Here is a 22,013-nt window from a genome sequence, read left to right on the forward strand (position 1 = left end):
TTCATTACTACTTACTCACAGATATTCCCACAATAATGAGATAAATCCACTCAGGAAAATGAAATGCACCACAAAACCACATTATAAATTGTTCTTCTGTATGTTTTGTGCAATTATATATTTCCACCCCCGAGGTTCTTGTAGTGCTGTTTTAAATGTAAAATATTTTGGAAATGTCTGTTCTATTTATTATCTGGTTTTAATATAATGGTTAAAAAAAGGACTTGCACATGCCACTTTTGCATTTTGTATTCTTCTTTCTGCAGTATATTCAATTCAACAGTAAATAATATTATTTATTCATTGTCTGAAAACACTGGTTGTGGTGGGTCCGGAGCTTACCCAGAATCACTGGGCACAAGGCAGGAACACACCCAGGAGGGGGCACCAGTCCTTCACAGGGAAACACACTCAAACCTACGGACCCTTTTTGAGTCGCCAATCCACCTATCAACGTGTTTTTGGACTGTGGGAGGAAACCGGAGCACCCAGAGGAGACCCACTTGGACACAGGGAAAACACACCAAACTCCTCCCAGACAGTCATCCGGAGCAGGACTTGAACCCACAACCTCCAGGTCCCTAGAGCTGTGTGACTGCGACACTACCTGCTGCGCCACCATTCCCTAAATATAATTATCATCATCATCATCATCTTTTCGGCTTTTCCATTTCAGGGGTGCGGTTTAATACAATTAGATTATTTTAATTAATTAATTTTGTTGATTCTCTAATTGAAAACGTGTAAACATAAGTTAAAAAAATCCAAGTTTAAGGTCATTCTTCTTCTAGTATTTTTAAAATATCAAAAAATAATCAACAACGTATATAATTTCATGAAGGGTTTTCAAACTTACACAAATGTAAGCATGCATCAAGAAAAGCTTTCAATAGGTGATTGCAGCAAAAATTAAAAGCCATAAACATTAACCCCCACAGAGAAATAAAATGGATATCAACCATGGGAGAGAAGAATACATAAAGATCTGTGCTGGCGTCTCTGATTATTACTGTCAGGGTGAGGGAGTTCCTGTGGTTCTACACCTGCAAATCAAACTTATCTTGACTTTGATTATTCTGTTTCTGCCTCCTTCTCTCTACATGAGTGAAACTCCTCCATGTTCATTTTGAACATCAAAGATAAAAGAAACTCTGTATATAGTTGAGATTAGATGTCTGAAAAATTTAAAGAAAATGTGTCCTGCACAAAAATACGGTACAAGCATATGTGTCTTATGTAATCAAAAATTTGTAATGTAAAAAAAAAAAAAAATTCAGATCACTAGAGCTGCAATTTTAATGCTTGGTCTTAAAGTTTTAAATGGGGATTTAGCTTATATTACAGAGTTAGACCAATTGCAGGTAACAAAACCCAGCAACCAAACAACCACAACTAAATAAATCTCAGCCCTCAGAGTAAAATCCAGATTTTATATACCTTCTTGGGTATAAAGCTTGTGTGGATCTGAATTTCTACAAAATATTTAATCAGAAAAATGACCTATTTTCTGTAAATTGTTCAAGCCTAACCAACAGCCAAAATATTTAATAATTTTTAAAAAAACAAAAAAAAACAAAAAAAAAACCATTTGAAATCACTGAAAAACCTCATTACAAACTGCACAGAACATTGTAGCAAGTGGTTAGATTTAAAGAATATTTTTTCTTTTTCCAGTTTCTTTTGGCTACTGGGTGTGTACTTATCTCTACACCAGTGGGGGACTTCTCTTGCTGCTTTTTCAGAAAGCTGCCTGTTATTAAAAGGCTGTGCTTCCTCTATAATCAGATGCCATTTTGAGTATTAGGAGTTTTCCCATTCATTTATCAACTAGATTAACATCTACCCTTTTATAATGTCTCTGGCACTGTGGTGTAGTCATTAGCACTGTCGTCTCACAGCAAGTTTAATTCCCAGCCCAGGCTGTTCTGTGTGGAGTTTGCATATTCTTCCTTAGCTTGAGTGGGTACTCCGATTTCCTCCCACAGTCCAAAGACATACACGTTAGGTTGATTGGTCACTCTAAATTGCCCGTAGGTGTGAGTGTGTGTCTGTGGACAAGAGATCAGTCAGTTTATTTACTCCCATAGAGCACCATGAGTACAGTGAACACCTGACTCTTCCGTGCAGTCAACCACCACAAAGCGATGGTGATGTATATATAATATCTCTGGATATGCAAACAACCATTTGCTATTAAGTTTCCTGTACAGGATATATACATTAATTTATATTTAATTTTATTCACAGAAAAGTAGACATTTGAAGGTTTAATTCTAAATTTAAATGCTGAAATTTAAATAATTTACCTTGCATTTACCACAGACATCCTGCAAATTCATCTGCATTGCACCAATATTGGACTGGACAGATCAGAGGAAATGAAGGCAAATGCCTGTCTGCAGCCTAGCACTCGTCACGCATTTCTGCTGCGAGGTGGTGTATACATGAGGAAGTCCTGAGGTTTATGTCTCTGAAGCTGGGAAATTATTTAAGGAGAAGAGGGGCAGCAGCTGTTTAGAAGGAATGTTAATGTTTAGGCCCAAGGTCCTAACTGAAGAGTTTTTAAAAATGGGAGCATTGAAGGCGATCTCCTGTCTGATCCAGCACCCAGGAGGAACAACTTTAAAGCTTTTCTAACCGTGACGCAATCCATTTTAACGCCACATCCCACTTCTGTCTTCACCAGCCAGGAGCACACACACAGCTTGGATGTGCATGTGTGTGTGTTTATACAAATCTTTTAAAAGTCTTCTACACATTTCCATTTTAGTCTATTTTTGATTTTTCATAACACCTCCTTGACCCTTTCACATCCTTTCAGATCCATAACATTGATTAATTTTCTAAAAATGGAAGGATGGACGGACTTGATTTACTTATTTTTTCAAATATAAAAGCAAATGTTTCTTATATTATGGGCACTGATTTGGTAGTCTATGAGGTTTGTATGATAGATAGGTATCTCATTTTCTCTATATTAATCTTATGCATGAAATATGTCCTCTAGCCATTTCAGATACATGAAAAAGTAATGTAAAAGGCAGCTGTGGTCTGTTTAAATGCTAAAAATGTCAGTGACGCCTTTGAATTGGTTTTAGGGTCAGAAGCTTTAAAGAGTTAAAAGGCGGTAGGTTCCACATATGTGAATAGACTTAGATAGATTTATACTTAGCACTGGAGATGTACTTGATGGTTATTTTGGCTGAAAAATTTTAAATTGATTGTTTTGTGTTTTTAAGAACTGTAATTTTGAATAAAATTCACAGTATATTTTTACTGAAAATGCACAAAAACACAGTCCAGTGTTTCCATCTCCAATTTAGAATGAATAACATCATGGGGCATGAATAAGTAAATGCACAAGTGTGGGTTTTTTTTGTTTTTTTTTAAGTGTTATACTGTCACTTCTGGGGTTGTTTTTTTGTGAGTTAACCCGACTATCTCTTATATAAGGAATAATATAGACTCACTTTCAGGATATAGCCCCTTTCCAGAGAAGTATTCAGCACATTAACCACATGCTTTTATTGCAGCTTCCATTGTATTTCAGGTGGCTTTCTATGATTTGTCTGAAAGAAAATATTCAGGGATATTTTACCATACTTCCAAAGTTGAGTCTTAAAATATGGTTGCATCTGTTTCGATAATCAAAAAATCCTGTTTATAATCTCATTTGAAACTCATCATCCATCCATTATCTGTAACCGCTTATCCAATTTAGGGTCGTGGGGGGTCCAGAGCCTACCTGGAATCATCGGGCGCAAGGTGGGAATACACCCTGGAGGGGACGCCAGTCCTTCACAGGGCAACACAGCACACACACACATTCACACCTACGGACACTTTCGAGTCGCCAATCCACCTGCAACGTGTGTTTTTGGACTGTGGGAGGAAACCGGAGCACCCGGAGGAAACCCACGCGGACACGGGGAGAACACACCAACTCCTCACAGACAGTCACCGGAGCTGGAATCGAACCCACAACCTCCAGGCCCCTGGAGCAGCAAAATAACCCCAGATCTTCACGCTACCACCACCAAATTTTACTGTAGGCATGATGTTCCTTTTCAGAAATGCAATGTTGCTTTTACGCCAGATGTAATGGGACACACCCTCCAAAAATTTAACTTTTCTCTCATCAGTCCACAGAGTATTTCCCAAAAGTCTTAGGCGTAATCAAGATGTTCTGGCAAATATGAGATGAGCCTTAATGTTCTTTTTGCTCAGCAGTGGTTTTTGTCTTGGCACTCTGCCACGCAGGCCATTTTTGCCAAGTCTCTTTTATGAACACTGACTTTAACCAAGGCAAGTGAGGCCTGCAGTTCTTTGGATGTTGTTGTGACCTCTTGGATGAGTCATCGCTTCACTCTTGGGGTAATTTTGGTCAGCCGGCCACTCCTGGGAAGGTTCACCACTGTTCCATGTTTTCGCCATTTGTGCATAATGGCTCTCATTCAAATGACTTTATCAGACTGATCTCAATTACTTTCTTTCTCATTTGTTCCTGAATTTATTTGGATTTTGGCTTGATGTCTAGCTTTGGAGGATAATTTTGTCTACTTCGCTTTGTCAGGCAGATCCTATTTAAGTGATTTCTTGATTGAGGACAGGTGTGGCAGTAATCAGGCCTGTGTGTGGCTTGAGAAATTGAACTCACGTGTGACAAAGCACAGCAAGTTATGTTTTAACACTTTTTCACACAGAGCCATGTAGGATTGGATTTTTTTTCTCCCTTAATAATAAAAACTGCATTTTGTGTTTAGTTGTGTTGTCTTTGACTAATATTTAAATTTGTTTGATGATCTGAAACATTTAAGAGTGACAAAAAATAATAATAATAATAAATAATAATAATAATAATAATAATAATAATAATAATAATAATGAAAGGGGCACTTTTTCACACCACTGTATATATTTTCCCGTCTTCTTTGCATTTTTAAAAAATATATATTATTTTTATAGTTTTTAGGAGTAGGTTTTAGTCTGGGAAATAGTGTAGAGTATGAATTTCATTGCACAAAATACATGTCTGTTTCTCTGGGCCTAAGATAATAAAACTATTAAACCTCTTGAATGTTATATAAGATAAAAAATACGACACTGCTGTCTCTGTTAAATATCATAAAAGTTATTCCCAACTTCAAAACTGTGAACATCCTTAGCATTGGATGAATAATGTAACATAACACAAAGCTCATATGCATTTACAACAAAACATGTCTTCTGCATTTGAGGCAGGGAACACACACACACACACACACACACACAGTAGTGCATTAGGGCAGGGATCATACATCCAGAGCGGTGGAGTACTAGTTGGGTGCCTTGCTCAAGGGCATCTCAGCTGTGGATTGAGGGAGGAGGACAGTGCTGTTCCTTCACTCCCCCACCCCCAGTTTTCCTGCCAGTCGAACCCACTTCTCTAACCATCAGGAGTGATGTTCAAATTCCTGATTTCACATCAGTTCCACTTAATGAGTGTTATCTCAGCAAATCTGAGCACAGTGTGAGACTTCACTAGGATTTCTACTTAAACTCAAGAGAAGAAACATGGCATTCCTGGACTCTTGTTCTCAGGAGATATATGTGAGCTTCTGGAGACTTTTGAATAATTCACAACAGCCTTAATATTGACACCTAGTGACATGGATAGACATTCTGTTGTAAACCTATTTTATACAGGGCCACCCCCAAGTGCGGGACTTGCACTATTGAACATAATCCCATTCACTCAGTTTCTTCAGATCATGTGATTTGCACTTTACAGAAAAATGCACTTTATTAAATAATTTTTTTCATAAAATGTGAAAATGGCAAAATGCTCGTTTAAAGGTGACACTTTTTTATGAATTTCAGAGAATGTTTTTTCACCATTTGCTAGCTCTCCATTCTGTTTGCACGTTGGAAAAATCTCCAGTGCTTGTACACAGCCCTAGCTCAGTAAATGGGGAAGAGACTAAGGATCTCAGCATTGCTGGCTGAGCCATGAAAAATGGCATCCTTAGGTATTTGGACAGTGTAGAATCCTCTGAACGCTGAAAGTCATGACAAGAAATGAGGATGCTGCTTTATTTATGCCCCATAGGTGGGTAGTACTGACTTAATTTTAGCTGCACAGCAAATTCACCAGTGTTAAATCAACACTATTAGTGTTAAATTAACACTGTTAGTGTAATAATTTAACACTCTCAGTGTTAAGTTAACACTAATAGTGTTTATATAACACTGGAGATTTTGCTGTGTGTTACAGATAACGTGGAACTGACTCCAAATTCCAGAGACAGTTATATACATGAAACACAGACTAAATTTGCCACAAAATTAAGCGTCTCACGTTGCAAATTATTTTCTGTGGTAATTTAAACAGTGAATAAAACCTTTCAGACAAGTTCAAATTCAGCCACATAGATGCTACAAGCTCTTTCATACACAAACATGCCATTTCAGTTTAAAAGACGTAGAGCTTCTGAATGAAAACAAACAGTAATTCCCAAGATTTGTCTACAAATCTAATGCTTGTTTTTCCATTGATATGAGTGACTTGAGTCTCTGGGCTTCAAGTGCTAGTTCAGTCTTGTGTCTTGAAACTGCCTCGAATACAGTTTCAGTGATTCATTGAGTAATTAACCACTGCTGTGGTAGTCGGAACTGATCTGTGGTCTAATCTCAGTCAATGGACAGTTTGTTTTCACCTCTGTCGTAGCTCAGGCAGTGGAACAGTGTGAAGAGGGGAGTGTAGTGAGGGGTAAATCTCTGAAGCAGGACAGACTGCTTACTCTGCACACTGATGTACACAGAGATCTGTTGCTACTGCTGCATCCACTGAACACTCTCTCAATCTATTACTCTGTGATAGACTATACCAGATAGAGAGAGAGAAAGAAAGAAAGAAAGAAAGAAAGAAAGAAAGAAAGAAAGAAAGAAAGAAAATGTGTTCTGACGTTTAGTAGCAGTGTCCACTAGTGGATAGCAGTTACCCATAATCCACTGCACTGTTTGGTAAAAAGCTGCATGAATGCGAAATTGTTCACTACCCTCCTGAATTAAGGTCCCTAAAATGCAGTGTATAGTGATTAATGTAGGGAATAGTGAACAGGGAGCTATTTTGGACACAGTGAAAGAGTGAGGGAAGAACAGAGAGAGAAAGAGGAAGACAGATTGAAAGAGACATGGAGTAAGAAAGAGATAAAGACAGAAAATGGACAGCAAGAGAGGAATGGAAAGTGAAACACAGATGAGGAGAAGAGAGAGAGTGAGAGAGAGATGGGGAGAAGAAAAGAAAGATAAAGAGAAAGAAAGGAAGAAGAGTTAGAGGAGAGAGGAAGAGTGAGAAAGATAAAGATAGAAATGGACAGTGAAAGGGAGAGAGAAAGTGCGAAATAAAGAAGAGTAAGAGAAGGTGTGAGCAAGGGAGAGAGAAAGAATGACAAAGAGAAAGAAAACGATGAAAGTGAGAGAGAGAAAGAAAGAGAAAAACCATTAGAAGGGAACAGGGGAAAAGTCAGCCATCCGTCACCCCTCCACCTCGGCCTCTCCGCAGTGCGCCTGCTCACATCCTCACATCCTCTGCTCTCAGCACGAGGAGAGACATCAGCTGTCAATCAAACCCCCCCTCTCTTAAACCCTGGAGTACACACCCCCCACACCCACCCTTACACGTATTCACACACACAAACACCACCAGCCTTCTAGTCCTTGCTCTGATCAAATGTGTCCTTCATGTCTTCACTCGTTTCTTTCTTCTCACCACATGCTTCTCTCTCTTCTTTTCCTCTAATCCTGCCTCTCCCTCCCTCCCTCTTTTCTCCTCTCCTCGTCTCCCCGGCTCTAACTTCACCCAGGCGAAAAGACGATTAGGAAGCCACCAGAGTAAATCACAGAGAATATTCCAGCCCCAAAAACTGCTGCTGTGTTCCTCTGATAAAAATATTTTATAAAAAGAACAGTGAAAAGGATCTTAAGCAGGGTTTCTGTATCAGATCACTCCGAGGAATGTTTGTGCAGCAGCTCCGTCTCATCGAAAATTAATCTGAGAGCGTAGCAGAAGAGAAAATGCCAGAGGCACCAATAAATAAAACAGGTAATTACTGGAAGTGCATGTAAACAGTATACACGTTTCTTTTAACTGCTTCTGAATACTAAAGGCCACTTGGCCCAATGCTCTCTGAAAGGCCCAGACAGTGTTATTTTAAAACAACTAGTGAGCATCAGATACGACTAGGTAAGCACCAGATATTATCAAGTAAGCAGCATATACTACTAAGTATATGTCAGATACTATTAAAGGGGACGTTCATGATTTAAAGACAACATCTATGATTGTGGAGAACTGCAGCTCTCTCTGGTTAGTTTACATTCAGAATTACCACAGAAACTAAATTGTAATTGGAGTTGTTTATGTTTGTAGCATTTTCATTTTGTGTTTACTTTCATGCAGTTAGAACTCTCCTGAATTTGTAGTCAGTTCCAACCCAAATTAGCTGAAACTGCAAAAATAAATCAATATTACCCACTTATAGTTCAGGAATAAAGCAATATCCTCATCTGTTTTCAACATTTGAAGGTTTCTCTCACCCCTCAGCTCTGTGAGCAGAGAGAGAGAGAGAGGAAACCCAGACTGAGCCTCATTGTTTTATTTTTATACTCATTTACTGACACTATGGGTTCGTAAACACATTAGATTGGTTTCCTGCATACAAACAGACTGGAGAGCTAGCACATGGCAAGGACACATTTTTTGAGTTTTATAAAAAGTGTTTTTTAATTAAAACCATGAACTTCCCTTTTAAATCCAGTACATTTGTATACAATTCAGATGATGTTTTCTCACCATTGTGCTGGTAAAAGTTTGTTTGTACACAGCCCTAGATCCTTAAATGGGAAACATACTAGTGTCTTATTCTGAAATGGCTCAGGAGCTCACACACTCTGTCACTGGTTCACACAACCAAGAAATGGCATCTGGAGGACGGTGGAGAAACCTCAGAATGTTGGAATGCATGAAAAGAGAAGAGAATGTTGCTTCCTGCTACATAGGTGGGTAATACTGACGTATTTTTGATATTACAGCTACATTACGTAAGGAGAATCCAAATTCAGGAGACCACTAACTGCATGAAAGTAAACACAGACCAAACGTTCTACAAAATTAAACAACTCAAGTAACAAATGAATTTCTGTAGTAATTCAAACTGTGAATAAAATATTTGACCTTAACCACATGACTTCTACCACAAACAAGCTATATTCTGTTTATATTTCAAACCTACCATTCCACCTTAACAGATGCACCAAGTTCCATTACTTAAGGAGAAACTGACTCCTGCACTTTCATGCAGATAGTGCATAATTGCATAAAGAAAGTGCTACAAACTAGACAACTTGAATTACAAATATGTTTCTGTGGTAATTCACACAATGAATAAAAACGTACAAGTTCCATTTCAACCATGAAGAGGCTACAGTCAGCTTCTTACTCAAACCACTCCACGTTAACAGGCGCGGAGCTCCTGGACGAACAGTGGGGGAGGTCTATTTTGCTATGAGAACAGAAGTTCTCCAGAATCGTCTATGATGCCTTTAAATGTGCACCTGAACACCAAATGCAGTTGTGAGCAATATCAACTTAAAAATATGCTAAAACAATGCACACTTGAGAGTATATAGTGCTCACTTATTGCTATCGAGTAGGCACCAGACGTAACAATTTACATCCCGATTTTTGCAAGATCCACCTTTAATCATTTCAATATGCGGAAAAAATATGTGTAACTTACTCAGTTACCTAATAGTACAAGGTGCACACTAAATAATATCTGGTTCTCACCAGGTTTTCCCTTCAGAGCCTGCATAACTGAAGAAGACAATCTGCAGAAAAATGTGCAATTGCATTTCAATACATGAAAAAACTCATGTTTCTATAAGAGCGATTGACCTTGAGCAGAGTTTGGTGCAATGTTGTGTCTTTTTTCTGCCTGTCACTCAGGCTGCTTTTCTCCAGACTACACCTCAGAATGTGTAATGCTCGATTCCCTTGGTTTTTAGACCACATGCCTCTCTTAAAGCGAGCCAGGGACACTTGCTAAATCTGCTCCGTGGTAGAGATGCATGAGCCCCAGTGCAATGCTTCTGAGGAGGAATGGATACCTGGAATGAGTCTGTGTTGTTGTCCGTTTGAATCTCTCCTTTAACTTTTGGCCCTAAGAGGCAGACGCAGGCAATCGGGAAACAAGGAACTCGTCCTAAACGTCCTAAACTTCCTCAGATCAAGGTTTAATCCAATTGGGTGGCATTCACCCAATGGTTAACCTTGTAGCCAAGCATGATCTCTATTTAAGATCAATAAAGGTGGCCAGCGCATAGTCTTGCCACCCACTGTCCTTAAGTGTCCAGTGGAGATATTACTGAAGTACACAGTAATGTTTCCTGCTGGTATTTTAGTGTTAGATTTGACCTTTGCATTTGATAAAGTCAGAATTTGACTCAACATTGATGACATCACTGTGGGATGTGGAATGTCTCTGAGTGTGACCTGCTTTGTACTGGTAGTACCCAGAGCAAGTGTTTTTGTGTGGGAGCTGGTTTCCCCAAGAAAAAAAAGGTTGTTTCTCCTTCTCCGTTTCTGGCAGCAGTTTGTGAAAATAATGACTCAGTATCTTTAAAAAATAATAATAAACAAATAAAAAAATGAACACCTTCAATTTTCTCAAGAGCTTCACCTATTATATAGGAATTATGACTCTTCCAAATATTGATTGAAAATAAATGATTTAGTAGCACCTGTAGGAAACCCACAAAACATAGGGAGAACACATAAAACATTACACAGACAGTGCCCCTTGGAGAGGACCTTTTCTAGAAGACCCTGGAGCTGTGTTGCAGCTGACTGTACTTAAAGAATCGCCTTGCCTCCCATAAAGACTTAACATTAATATTATTATTGTAAAAATATAACCCCCAAAAAATCACTCCAAATTATATAAATCCATAAAAATGACTTTCATTCATTCATTGCTGACACTTTGTATAGTCTAAATACAATAATTGGAGAGAGTGGAGCACCCGAAGGAAACCCACACAGACATGGGGAGAACACACTAAATCTCCCCACAGATAAACTCCCAAGTCAGTAAATATTTCAGTAGACTAAATCAATATTTCATGAAAACAAACCAATATTTTGAGAAAGTCCATCAATATGTCGAGATATTAACTTATGTCCCCATTGTCAGGAACGAGGGGCGGACTGGCGGAGGCGGACACACTCGCTAAAACACAGTATTTTTAATAAAGGAATAAAACAAAACAAAGAGACTTTAACAGAACGAAAACAAACAGGGAGCCAAGCAGGCTAAACTAAACACGGGGAGCTACACAGGGCAAACGGGACTGACAGACTAAAGAGTTAACGAAGTAACGATAAATGAAAAGAAACTACGACATGAAACAACGACTAGGAAAACAAACACGGAGAAGCTGTGGAGACAGATGGACAGACTAGAAAACACGACCGACTAGAGAAAGGAGAAATGTTCGACACCAGGAAGTGAGGGAAGGGGACTTAAATACACAACACAGATGAGACGCACCTGGACAGATAACAAGGAGGACGGTTAACACATGACAGACGAGGAGGCGGAACAAAGGTGGAGACAGGGGCGGAGACAAGGACAATAACAAACAAAGCCATGTGCAAATAAAGCACATGGCGGGGTCAACAGACTTGACAGGGCGAAGGCATGACAGATGCCCCCCCCATGAACGCGCAACTCCCGGGGCGCGTACTCCTAAACCTCCCAGGAGTTGGCACAGGAGAGGGCACGGAAAACAAAACCACGGAAGACAAGACTCAAGACTAGACAGGAACAGACACAGGAACTGGGGACATGACAGGAGACTGACAAAGGGGGGCAACAAGAGACTGAAAAAGAGACGAGAACGGACTGGACAAGACGGGAGTGGACACATGAGACTTGACGGGAGACTGGACAGGATTTTTGACATTGGACATGACACTGGATGGGAACAGGGACTGGACAGAAGACGGGACAGGTGACAGGACTTGAGACAAGACAGAGGGTTGAAAGGGAGACTGGACTTGAGACAAGACAGGTGACTGAACGCTGGACGGATACGGAGACTGGACATGTTTGGGGACAGAAGACTGGACACGGGCAGGTGACAGGACAGGGGACTGGAATGGAGACAAGACAGGTGACTGAACACTGGACGGATACGGAGACTGGACATGACTAACAGGGGACTGAACATGAGACAGGACAGAGGGTTGAAACGGGGACTGGACAGGAGACGGGACTTGAGACTGGACAGGGGTTTGAAACAGAGACTGGACAGGACTCACAGGAGACTGGACTGGACTTGACAGGGGAACAGGGACCAAGACATTCACAGGGACTGACACAAACACAGTGACCGGGACTGGGACAGAGACAAAGGCAGACACGGGCACAGGGACAAGGACAGAGACAGGAACCAGAACAGGGACAGACAGTGAAACCAATATAACAGGGGGGTGCCCAGGACTGGCAAATGTTTGTGGGGCAGTCTGAGAAGCCAGCCTGGGCACAACTCTAGGGATCGGCCCCGAAGTCCTTCGGGCCGACCTACGGACATGACCAGGAGCGGCCAGGGCCACAGTCACGGGGGCAGAAACGGCCGTAGCCACAGTCACAGGGACAGGAGCGGCCGTAGCCACAGTCACGGGGACAGGAGCGGCCGTAGCCACAGTCACGGGGACAGGAGCGGCTGTAGCCACAGTCACGGGGACAGGAGCGGCTGTAGCCACAGTCACGGGGACAGGAGCGGCTGTAGCCACAGTCACGGGGACAGGAGCGGCTGTAGCCACAGTCACGGGGACAGGAGCGGCTGTAGCCACAGTCACGGGGACAGGAGCGGCCGAGGGAGCCGTGCTCACGGAGACAGGAGCGGCCGAGGGAGCCGCGCTCACAGAGGCAGGGGGACCTGCGACGTCGTCCACGGAGGCAGGGGGACCTGCGACGTCGGCCACGGAGGCAGGGGGACCTGCGACGTCGTCCACGGAGGCATGAGAGGCGGGCGTCGCGCTCACGAAGACAGGAGAGGCGCGCGCCGCGCTCACGAAGACAGGCGCGGCAGGAGGCGCCGCGTTCACAAGGATAGAAGCGGCTGGAGGCGCCGCGTTCACAAGGACAGAAGCGGCTGGAGGCGCCGCGTTCACAAGGACAGGAGCGGCCGTTGGCACCACGTTCACGAAGATAGGCGCGGCTGGAGGCGCCGCGCTCTCGAGGACAGGCGCGGCTGGAGACGCCGCGTTCACGAAGACAGGAGCGGCCGTTGGTGCCGCGTTCATGGAGACAGGAGCAGCTGGAGGCGCCGCTTTTACGAGGACAGGAGCGGCTGTTGGCGCCGCGTTCATGAAGACAGGAGCGGCTGGAGGTGCCGCTTTTACGAGGACAGGAGTTTGTGCTGCTCGCCAGGCTCGCGCTGGAGCTGTAAAGGGTTTAGGGGGTTTCACAGGCGCACCCATTAGATCCCTCAGAGGTGCGCCCCTGTTAGCCCCACCTCCGTCGTCCTGAGGTTGGAGGCTAACAGCCCCTACCCTTAACCCCCCAAAAAAATTTCCCCGGACCTAAGGGGATAATCCACCGTCGAGGGGGGGACTCCAGCACGCTTTTTCCGCCGACTCCTTCGACTCGCGCTGGCGCAATCACTCTGTCCATAATTCGGCTCTTCCGAAGTCCTAGACGCTACAATAGCCCGAATTATGGACGTTTGGAATTCTCCTAGCCTCCGAAAATACTTGTCTGCGCTAGCTGCGTCCTTTTGGTCGAACATTCTGTCAGGAACGAGGGGCGGACTGGCGGAGGCGGACACACTCGCTAAAACACAGTATTTTTAATAAAGGAATAAAACAAAACAAAGAGACTTTAACAGAATGAAAACAAACAGGGAGCCAAGCAGGCTAAACTAAACACGGGGAGCTACACAGGGCAAACGGGACTGACAGAATAAAGAGTTAACGAAGTAACGATAAATGAAAAGAAACTACGACATGAAACAACAACTAGGAAAACAAACACGGAGAAGCTGTGGAGACAGACGGACAGACTAGAAAACACGACCGACTAGAGAAAGGAGAAAGGAGAAATGTTCGACACCAGGAAGTGAGGGAAGGGGACTTAAATACACAACACAGACGAGACGCACCTGGACAGATAACGAGGAGGACGGTTAACACATGACAGACGAGGAGGCGGAACAAAGGTGGAGACAGGGGCGGAGACAAGGACAATAACAAACAAAGACATGTGCAAATAAAGCACATGGTGGGGACAACAGACTTGACAGGGCGAAGGCGTGACACAATGTTGTAGAGGCGTGTCACCCATACACCCATACACCCATACCCAGCCAAGACAGCCCCTCAGTATCAAGTGCCTTCAGTAACTCCGGGTGAATCTTCAGCCAAGGAAGTGACTTGAGCCAAGGAAATGGAATCTGACACTCCAGACACTTCTGGCCCTACCTCCTGCACAGGAGGCATGTCTCTCGGGATTATGAGTTTCTCAAAGTGCTCCTTCCAATGCCAAAGTATCCCCCCTCACCCCTGATGTCCACCAACAGGTTCTTCATTTGCCACCATAACAGGCACTGACAAGCTTTTGACCACAGCTATATGTAGTCGCTTCCACAATGGAAGTCTGGAACAGGATCTATTCAGACTCCACTCCCCACCACCTCCCCTGGAACATGTGAGATGTTCTCTTCGAGGTGAGAGTTGAAATCCCTTTGGGCATAGTCCTCTGAAAGCTTTTCCAAGCACACACTCACTATATGTTTGGGCCTACCAGGTCTGTCTGGCTTTCCCCACCATCAGATCCAACTCACCACCAGATGGTTATCAGTTGACAGCTCAGTCCCTCTCTTTACCCGAACGTCTAAAATATATGTCCTCAGATCAGGAGACATGGCCACTAGGCTGATCATTGACCTTTGGCCCAGGGTGGTCTGTTACAAAGTATACTTATGAGCAACATTGTGTTTGAACATGGTGATTGTTATGGACAAACATGACTAGCATGGGAAGGACTCCAGCTCCTTCCCCCCTGCATTGAGGTTACATCCCACATGCCAAGAACTGCCAAGCTCCATGATGCCAGGGAGCCCTTCACCACCATTCTATGCCCAATGGGCATTGCACCACACCCCTACTCTGAATCTTGCGGGTAGTGGGCCTACATGATCTTCCCATGTTGCCTTTTTGGACTGAGCCCGGCCGGGTCACGTGGGCTCCCTGGCCACCAGGCATTTGCTGTCAGACACTACCCCCGGGCCTGGCTCCTGGGGTAGGTCCCGGTAGCCTTCTCATGGGAAGGGTACACAGGGTACACTTAATTCTAACTGTTGTATTCATGAGAATGCTTTTTGGATCGTATTTGTCTGGATTTTCACTCCAGACCTGTTCGCCATTGGAGACCATACTGGAAGCTAACAGTTCTACTGGAAGCTATGAAGACCATATAAGCCCTTCTGCCATGAAAAGGCCCTAATCCAGGAAGGGAGTTTTAGTATAAATGAAGCAAGAAAATAGTAAAGTGGAATTCCACCAGTTTTTCATAATGGCTGCATAATGCAACAGTAAGAAAGACATTCAGAGTGATTTGATGGGAAGTAGTTCAACCTAAATGTGTACTTAGATCAAAAATGCTTACATTATCATCACTGTCCAATTAAAAACATCTCACAAAATAGTAACTTTCCAGGAGGAGGTAAAACTTCCTTAACTTTCAATGGATATGAATGTAATTTTGGAGCATTTCTACTGGTCCATTTATCAGGAAATTTTTGCACAAAGTGAAGGATAGCTGCTGTGTTCAAATGTTCATTCATTCATTCATTCATTGTCTGTAACCGCTTATCCAGTTCAGGGTCGCGGTGGGTCCAGAGCCTACCTGGAATCATTGGGCGCGAGGCGGGAATACACCCTGGAGGGGGCGCCAGTCCTTCACAGGGCAACACAGACACACACACACACATTCACTCACACACTCACACCTACGGACACTTTTGAGTCGCCAATCCACCTACCAACGTGTGTTTTTGGAATGTGGGAGGAAACCGTAGCACCCGGAGGAAACCCACACGGACACGGGGAGAACACACCAACTACTCACACACAGTCACCCAGAGTGGGAGTCGAACCCACAACCTCCGGGCCCCTGGAGCTGTGTGCAAATGTTGTAATAAACTAAAAATCGACAAAATGGTGATACATCTTTTTAACTGGACAGCAACGACATCTTGTATATCTCACAAATACACATTAAACACATTGGATGTCTTTGTTGTGGTAATTTCAAAAGGGAAATGTACCTATTATCCATACATCATTGTGATTAAATGCTCAACTTCTTAAAATTATATTTTCTATTTTACATAAGCATAGGATCATAAAAATAACAATATAATAAAGAGCCTCACTGTCCTAAAAATGATGCAACCCCTATCTACCAGTATCAGTATGTAAATAATTCTGACTCTGTACATTTCTCTAGAACAGAGTATTTCCTATCAAACCAGTCTCAGTCACATATGATTACAACTTATCTATTTAATTCAGCAGAAATATCTGTAAATTGGTGGAACTTCCCTATAAAAGCATTCTTCAATATATTAACCCTCTAGGTTCGAAGAAAGTGCTGCCGTGTCAAAATATTTTGTGATGTTTCTATTAACACAGCGCATTTCAAACACTCTCTGAATGTGTAGAAACTGCTCTTTCGTTTGCATCTGATAGTCTCACATCCCGAGCTGGGAGCCTGTGAAAAAGCTTGAGACAGCCCTCCTCTGCCTCTGGCCGTGTCTAAATAGTGGATTCACTTGTCTGTCATCTGTATCTCTCTTATAAGTGGTGAATTTGTGCGTCCATCATTGTTTTTGTTTGAAACTGACCAATGGACTATCAAGACATCACTAAGGACTTACCCATCCCTTCTGTTGCCCTCCATGTTTTATTCAGTCGATGTCGGATAAATAGCTTGAAAAAGTTTACATGCGCTGAAATTGGCGCGGCACATTTGAAAAACATCGACGAGGAGAACGGAGCTTCAGAAACCGAGGGGTTTTATGCTCATGACGAAGGGGAAGACAAAGTTATAGCTGGTTATAGCTTTTACACAGTGAAGTATATACTTATGAACAGACAATGACCTTTTACACAGTAACATAAGTGTTATTAATGTTTCATTTTGTCAAAGTTGAATGAACATTTTGTCCTGTAGAGTGAGAGATAGCACTTTTACTAAATAAATGATTTTACTAAATTTAATTTTAGATGTTTATTACACATTTATACAGTATTTAATTCATACAATATCCTATACTTTTGACCCTAAGTCTCTGATAAACCCATTTAAATCACGAAACAATTAAACCACATGAGCAAAGGGATGTTTTCACTAAAATCAAAGTTTTACAGTGTTAGAGACAGATTATCTCTTCATCCAATGCTCTAGGTCACATGGGCATCTCTTAATGAGTGCGCTGAGATTGTTTGGATCATTTTGATATAAAACGTGGGCAAAATAATTATAATCCAAGTACTTTAAAGGTGAATTTCAGAAAATTTGCAAAAATTGAGAAAATGTCCTTAGACCAAAGAGTTAATTGAGTTACTGAGAATTTTATAAAAATAATAAAAAAAAAACATGGAGATGAAGTGCATGTAAATGTGAATTTAAGATTTGAATGAAGATTTGCAAAAAGTTGAGAAAATGTCCTTAGACCCCAGAGGGTTAATACTTTTTTAAAGTACCAGTAAAAAAGTAACAATCCTACACTCCAGTTCAAACTCTACACAGGGTAAATCAGAAATCTATGATTAATATTTCACATAAAAAAACAAGCAGAATCCAATATTAAAATATATCCTATAAATTGCATTAGAAATGATAGTAAAGTGAGTAAGTAATCATGAAAGTAGATTAATATGTCTCTCATAACGTATAAAGCTACAGCATCTATAGAGTTAAGATCCTAGATCAGTGTCACTGTGGTGTTCTGGGTCTCAATCTGCATACAAATGCATTGGTCACAATGTGTAAAAAAAACCTCTAGGGAGTAAATAGCACCTGTGTTTGTGTCCAGTAAAGCTGACAATTGAACAGACCATCACAGAATTTTTGTCATTTATTTTAATTTCTGTGATATTTCTAGTTTACTGTGATTGTATGTTTTTGGTACATTTTACTATTGTCTTTAGCTACAAAAAAATGTATTGTGCACATGTACATAATTAAATCAGTTGCTGTGTCAACAATGGTTGGATTTTAAAGCTTTAGAATTGCCATGTAAATATAACGTTGTATATTCATTAATTAATTGTTACTTCTTATCCAGTTAAAGGTTACATTGGGTCTGGAGCCTACCTGGGCACCACACACTCACAATCACCCAGTCAAACCTATGTAAATATTTGCACAGCCAATTCACCTACCAATATGTGTTTTTTGACTGTGGGAGGAAACCAGAGCACCTAGAGGAAACCCATGCAGACATTTGGAGAACCCACAACCCCAGGACCCTGGAGTTCATACTTTAAATATTTTACTTGTGGTTAAGCTAACCCTAGCAGCTCAGAATGTTTTTGTGTGTTGAATGTTGGTGTTGGTGCCGAAAGTGCTACAAGAGTAAAGAACTTGAATAATCTGAGTTGAGTTGAATTCTGTGTTAATTCAAAAAGTGAATAAATTGTACATACAATTTAATGTTCAAACAAAAGTTGTTTTTTTTCCTCAGACATAATGTTCCACCTAAAAAGACTTCTGAATGTAAACAAATGAGAGAAAAGCATTTCTCCACAATTATAGACAGTGCCTTTAAAATAGTAATATCTCTAACAGCCTAAACACAGTGTGACATTTTATCATGTAACTCAAATAGGCTTAAAGAAGCAATCAGTCATTCTGTCCAATGATTATTCGTCATGTAATGAAACAGGAATCACAGTGACTCGATGTGTGTTAGTTAGTTCTTTGAGGGATTCTAAGAGTTTAATTTTTGTGATAAATTAAAATATAAAAAATATATATGTTGTCGAATAACATTTTCTACTTTTTGTTGGTAAAAATACATTATTGTCCCCACAGATGTGTGTAACATACCTTGATAAGCTTGCACCTGATCTGCGCCGACACCATGTGGCTGTTCCTGAGGTTGCCAACACGGAACATGAGGCAGAGTTTGCCGTCCCGCTGCGAGATGACGGCATCCTGGCTGAACATCAACGTCTCTGCACGCTTCTTGGGCTGGGACATCTTAATGAACATGCAACCGATAAGGAAGGCATCCACTATGGAGCCCAGCAGTGACTGGAATAGGAAAAGAATAATGCCTTCAGGGCACTTCTCTGTGATGTAGCGGTAGCCGTAGCCAATCGTGGCCTCTGTCTCAATGAAGAAGAGGAAGGCAGATGGGAAGTTGTAGACATTGGCCACACAGGGTGTGTAGGAGTCGTCGTGGCCTTGTCCCAGGTCCCCACGGATGTAGGCAATCACCCACCACATGGATGCCATGATCAGCCAAGCCACCGTGTAAGTCAGCAGGAAGATCAGCAGATTCCAGCGCCACTTCAGGTCCACCAGCGTGGTGAAGAGATCCGACAGGTAGCGGCTGGTCTCTCCGCCCAGGTTCCCATGTTGGACATTACAGCGTCCATTCTTCTCTACGAATCGCTGACGCTTCTTTTTGGCTGGAGCCGGGAACGAAGACCCCTGTCCTGTGTTGACTACCTGATAATCATCTCCAAATTTCCTTCTGATTGCTGACATGCTTGATCAGGAACGTTGGAATGGGTGCGCAGAACTTTCGCTTAAGTTTAGCTAGAGGTAGGATGATACAGCAAAAATATAAATCTGGATGTTTTCAAACTATATAAAATTTAGACTCAGGTGCAATGCACTTGCAGTGATTTTATTCAGCATTTCACACACTGTGATTTATTACGTCATGTTAAACAATTGAACAATTACACTGCAAGAAACATGCAGTTGTTTAGTACTGGAATATAACACATATAGGAGTACTGCAGAACTTTAGCTTGAATTTCACTTTAACACCACAAAAATCTGTTCAGTCATATTCAGTTAGGACACCCTTGGAGACATTTTGCTTTTTATTATGCTAAACATTTAGTATATGGGATGCTGAAACGCATAGTTTCCTTTTTAGTGGATGCTGAAACGCATAGGGCACAGAGGTCGCCATCTTTCTGAAGAGTCAATCACTACAGACTTCCAAACCTCATGTGGCCTTCAGATTAGCTCAAGAGCAGTGCGTAGAGAGATTCAAGGAATGGGTTTCTATGGCTGAGCTGCCTTAAAACACCAAGTGCAATGCAAATCATCAGATGCAGTGGTGTAAATCTCTCCAACACTGGACTCTCAAGCAGTGCTGATGCTCCTCTGTCTGGCAACCCAATGGACAAGTCTGGGTTAGGTGGTTGCCAGGAGAACTAACTGTACAATGTCTGCATACAATGTGCCAAAGTTAGAGGTGTTACTATGGTGTGGGGATGTTTTCAGGAGCTGGGCTCAGCTCCTTAGGTCAAGTGAAAGGAACTCTTAATGCTTCAGAATACCAAAAGAATTTGGACCATTTCATGCTCCCAACTTTGTGGGAACAGTTTAGGGATGGCCTTTTCTTTTTTCAACACTGCACACCAGTGCACAATTCAAGGTCTATAAAGACATGGATGAGCTTGGTGTGGAAGAACATAACTGGCCTGCACAGATTACTGACCTCAACCCGATAAAGCAAGTTTGGGATGAATTAAGAGTAGAGCTACCAGCCAGGCTGCAAAAGGTTGGGTGACATCGTATTAAACCTTATGGATTAAGAATGGGATGTCACTCAGGTTCATATGCATGTGAAGGTAGCTGAGCGAATACTTTTGGCAATCTAGTGTAAATATGTACAGTCCACATTTCATGAATATTTTTACAAAATCTTTGCAAAAGACAGCAATTCTCTATTGAAATGAAAAGATTAATGAGTGGGATCTATGGAGAGGAGGTGTACATATTTTCACTTTGTCATATTTTAGACTCAAATGTCATTTTCTAAGTCACAATATGCCAAACCCCCTACAGAGGGCTGTCAAAAATGTCACCCCCCTACCACCCTATTTTTAACACAATATGTTAAATTCTGCAAAAGACGTTGGAATGAGCTAAGGTGTATAATACTTCCATAATACTTACTAGCAGTCATATGTTATACGAAATATATTTCTTTAGAAATAACATATACATATGTTTTGTGTAAACCAAATCTATTTGAAATACTTTCCTATATTTATGAGATTGTTAAGTCGTTACTATGCCATTCTAAGTTATAATTATCAGCTACTATGATATTATTTTGTGATCATTAAATTATTATAATCAAGAGACCATTATGATAAATTATGAGATTTTGTGATGATAATAGTAAGTCATTATTATAAGATGCTAGGTGAAAACGTTATTACACTGCAATGTTAAATCAATCATTATTACATGATGCTAAAATAGTATGTAATTGGTGAGATTAATATGATGAAAGTAAGCCACTATTACAAGATGCTAACTTTCTTGTTGTTACATATCAAACGGATATTGTTTGAAAAGCAGCGAAAAGTGGTTTACATAATTTTATCACTATAACAAAATATAATCACGGTAATTATACAATATCATCTTATAGCCCACCTCCGTGTGTAACGTACGTTGCGCGAGGCATAGGTCACGCGCCTCGGCTGCGCTGCGTTTGACGGTGGTCAGTCCCGAGGAGTTTCCAGTGTCCTGCAGGGGGACTACAATACAGATCCATAGAGAGGGAAGGTTAAAAAGAGTGCTGTCCAAATACTGTGTAGAACTTCACACCGTCTCCCACAGTCTCCTCAAAGTAATGCAACTCTGAGCTGAAATACAAGGACACAGTTCTTCTGCCGCGTGAACGAGCTTCTCCTCACA

The 22,013-nt window shown here is 41.6% G+C and overlaps 1 protein-coding gene across 1 annotated transcript in view; it reads right to left on the bottom strand.

Moving 5' to 3' along the window:
* Window positions 1-22,013, bottom strand: part of kcnj19b (potassium inwardly rectifying channel subfamily J member 19b) — a 33,278-nt gene extending 11,265 nt beyond the window's left edge. Inside the window, exons 1-2 of the mRNA XM_066664388.1 lie at window positions 21,750-22,013; window positions 19,164-19,880 (exon numbers count right to left, since the gene is read on the bottom strand). Coding sequence (XP_066520485.1) covers window positions 19,164-19,829 — 666 coding nt within the window. The 5' untranslated portion in view covers window positions 19,830-19,880; window positions 21,750-22,013. The remainder of the gene's footprint in view (window positions 1-19,163; window positions 19,881-21,749) is intronic.

The sequence above is a fragment of the Hoplias malabaricus genome, chromosome 3 (genome assembly GCF_029633855.1).
Source record: "Hoplias malabaricus isolate fHopMal1 chromosome 3, fHopMal1.hap1, whole genome shotgun sequence".
NCBI lineage: Eukaryota > Metazoa > Chordata > Actinopteri > Characiformes > Erythrinidae > Hoplias > Hoplias malabaricus.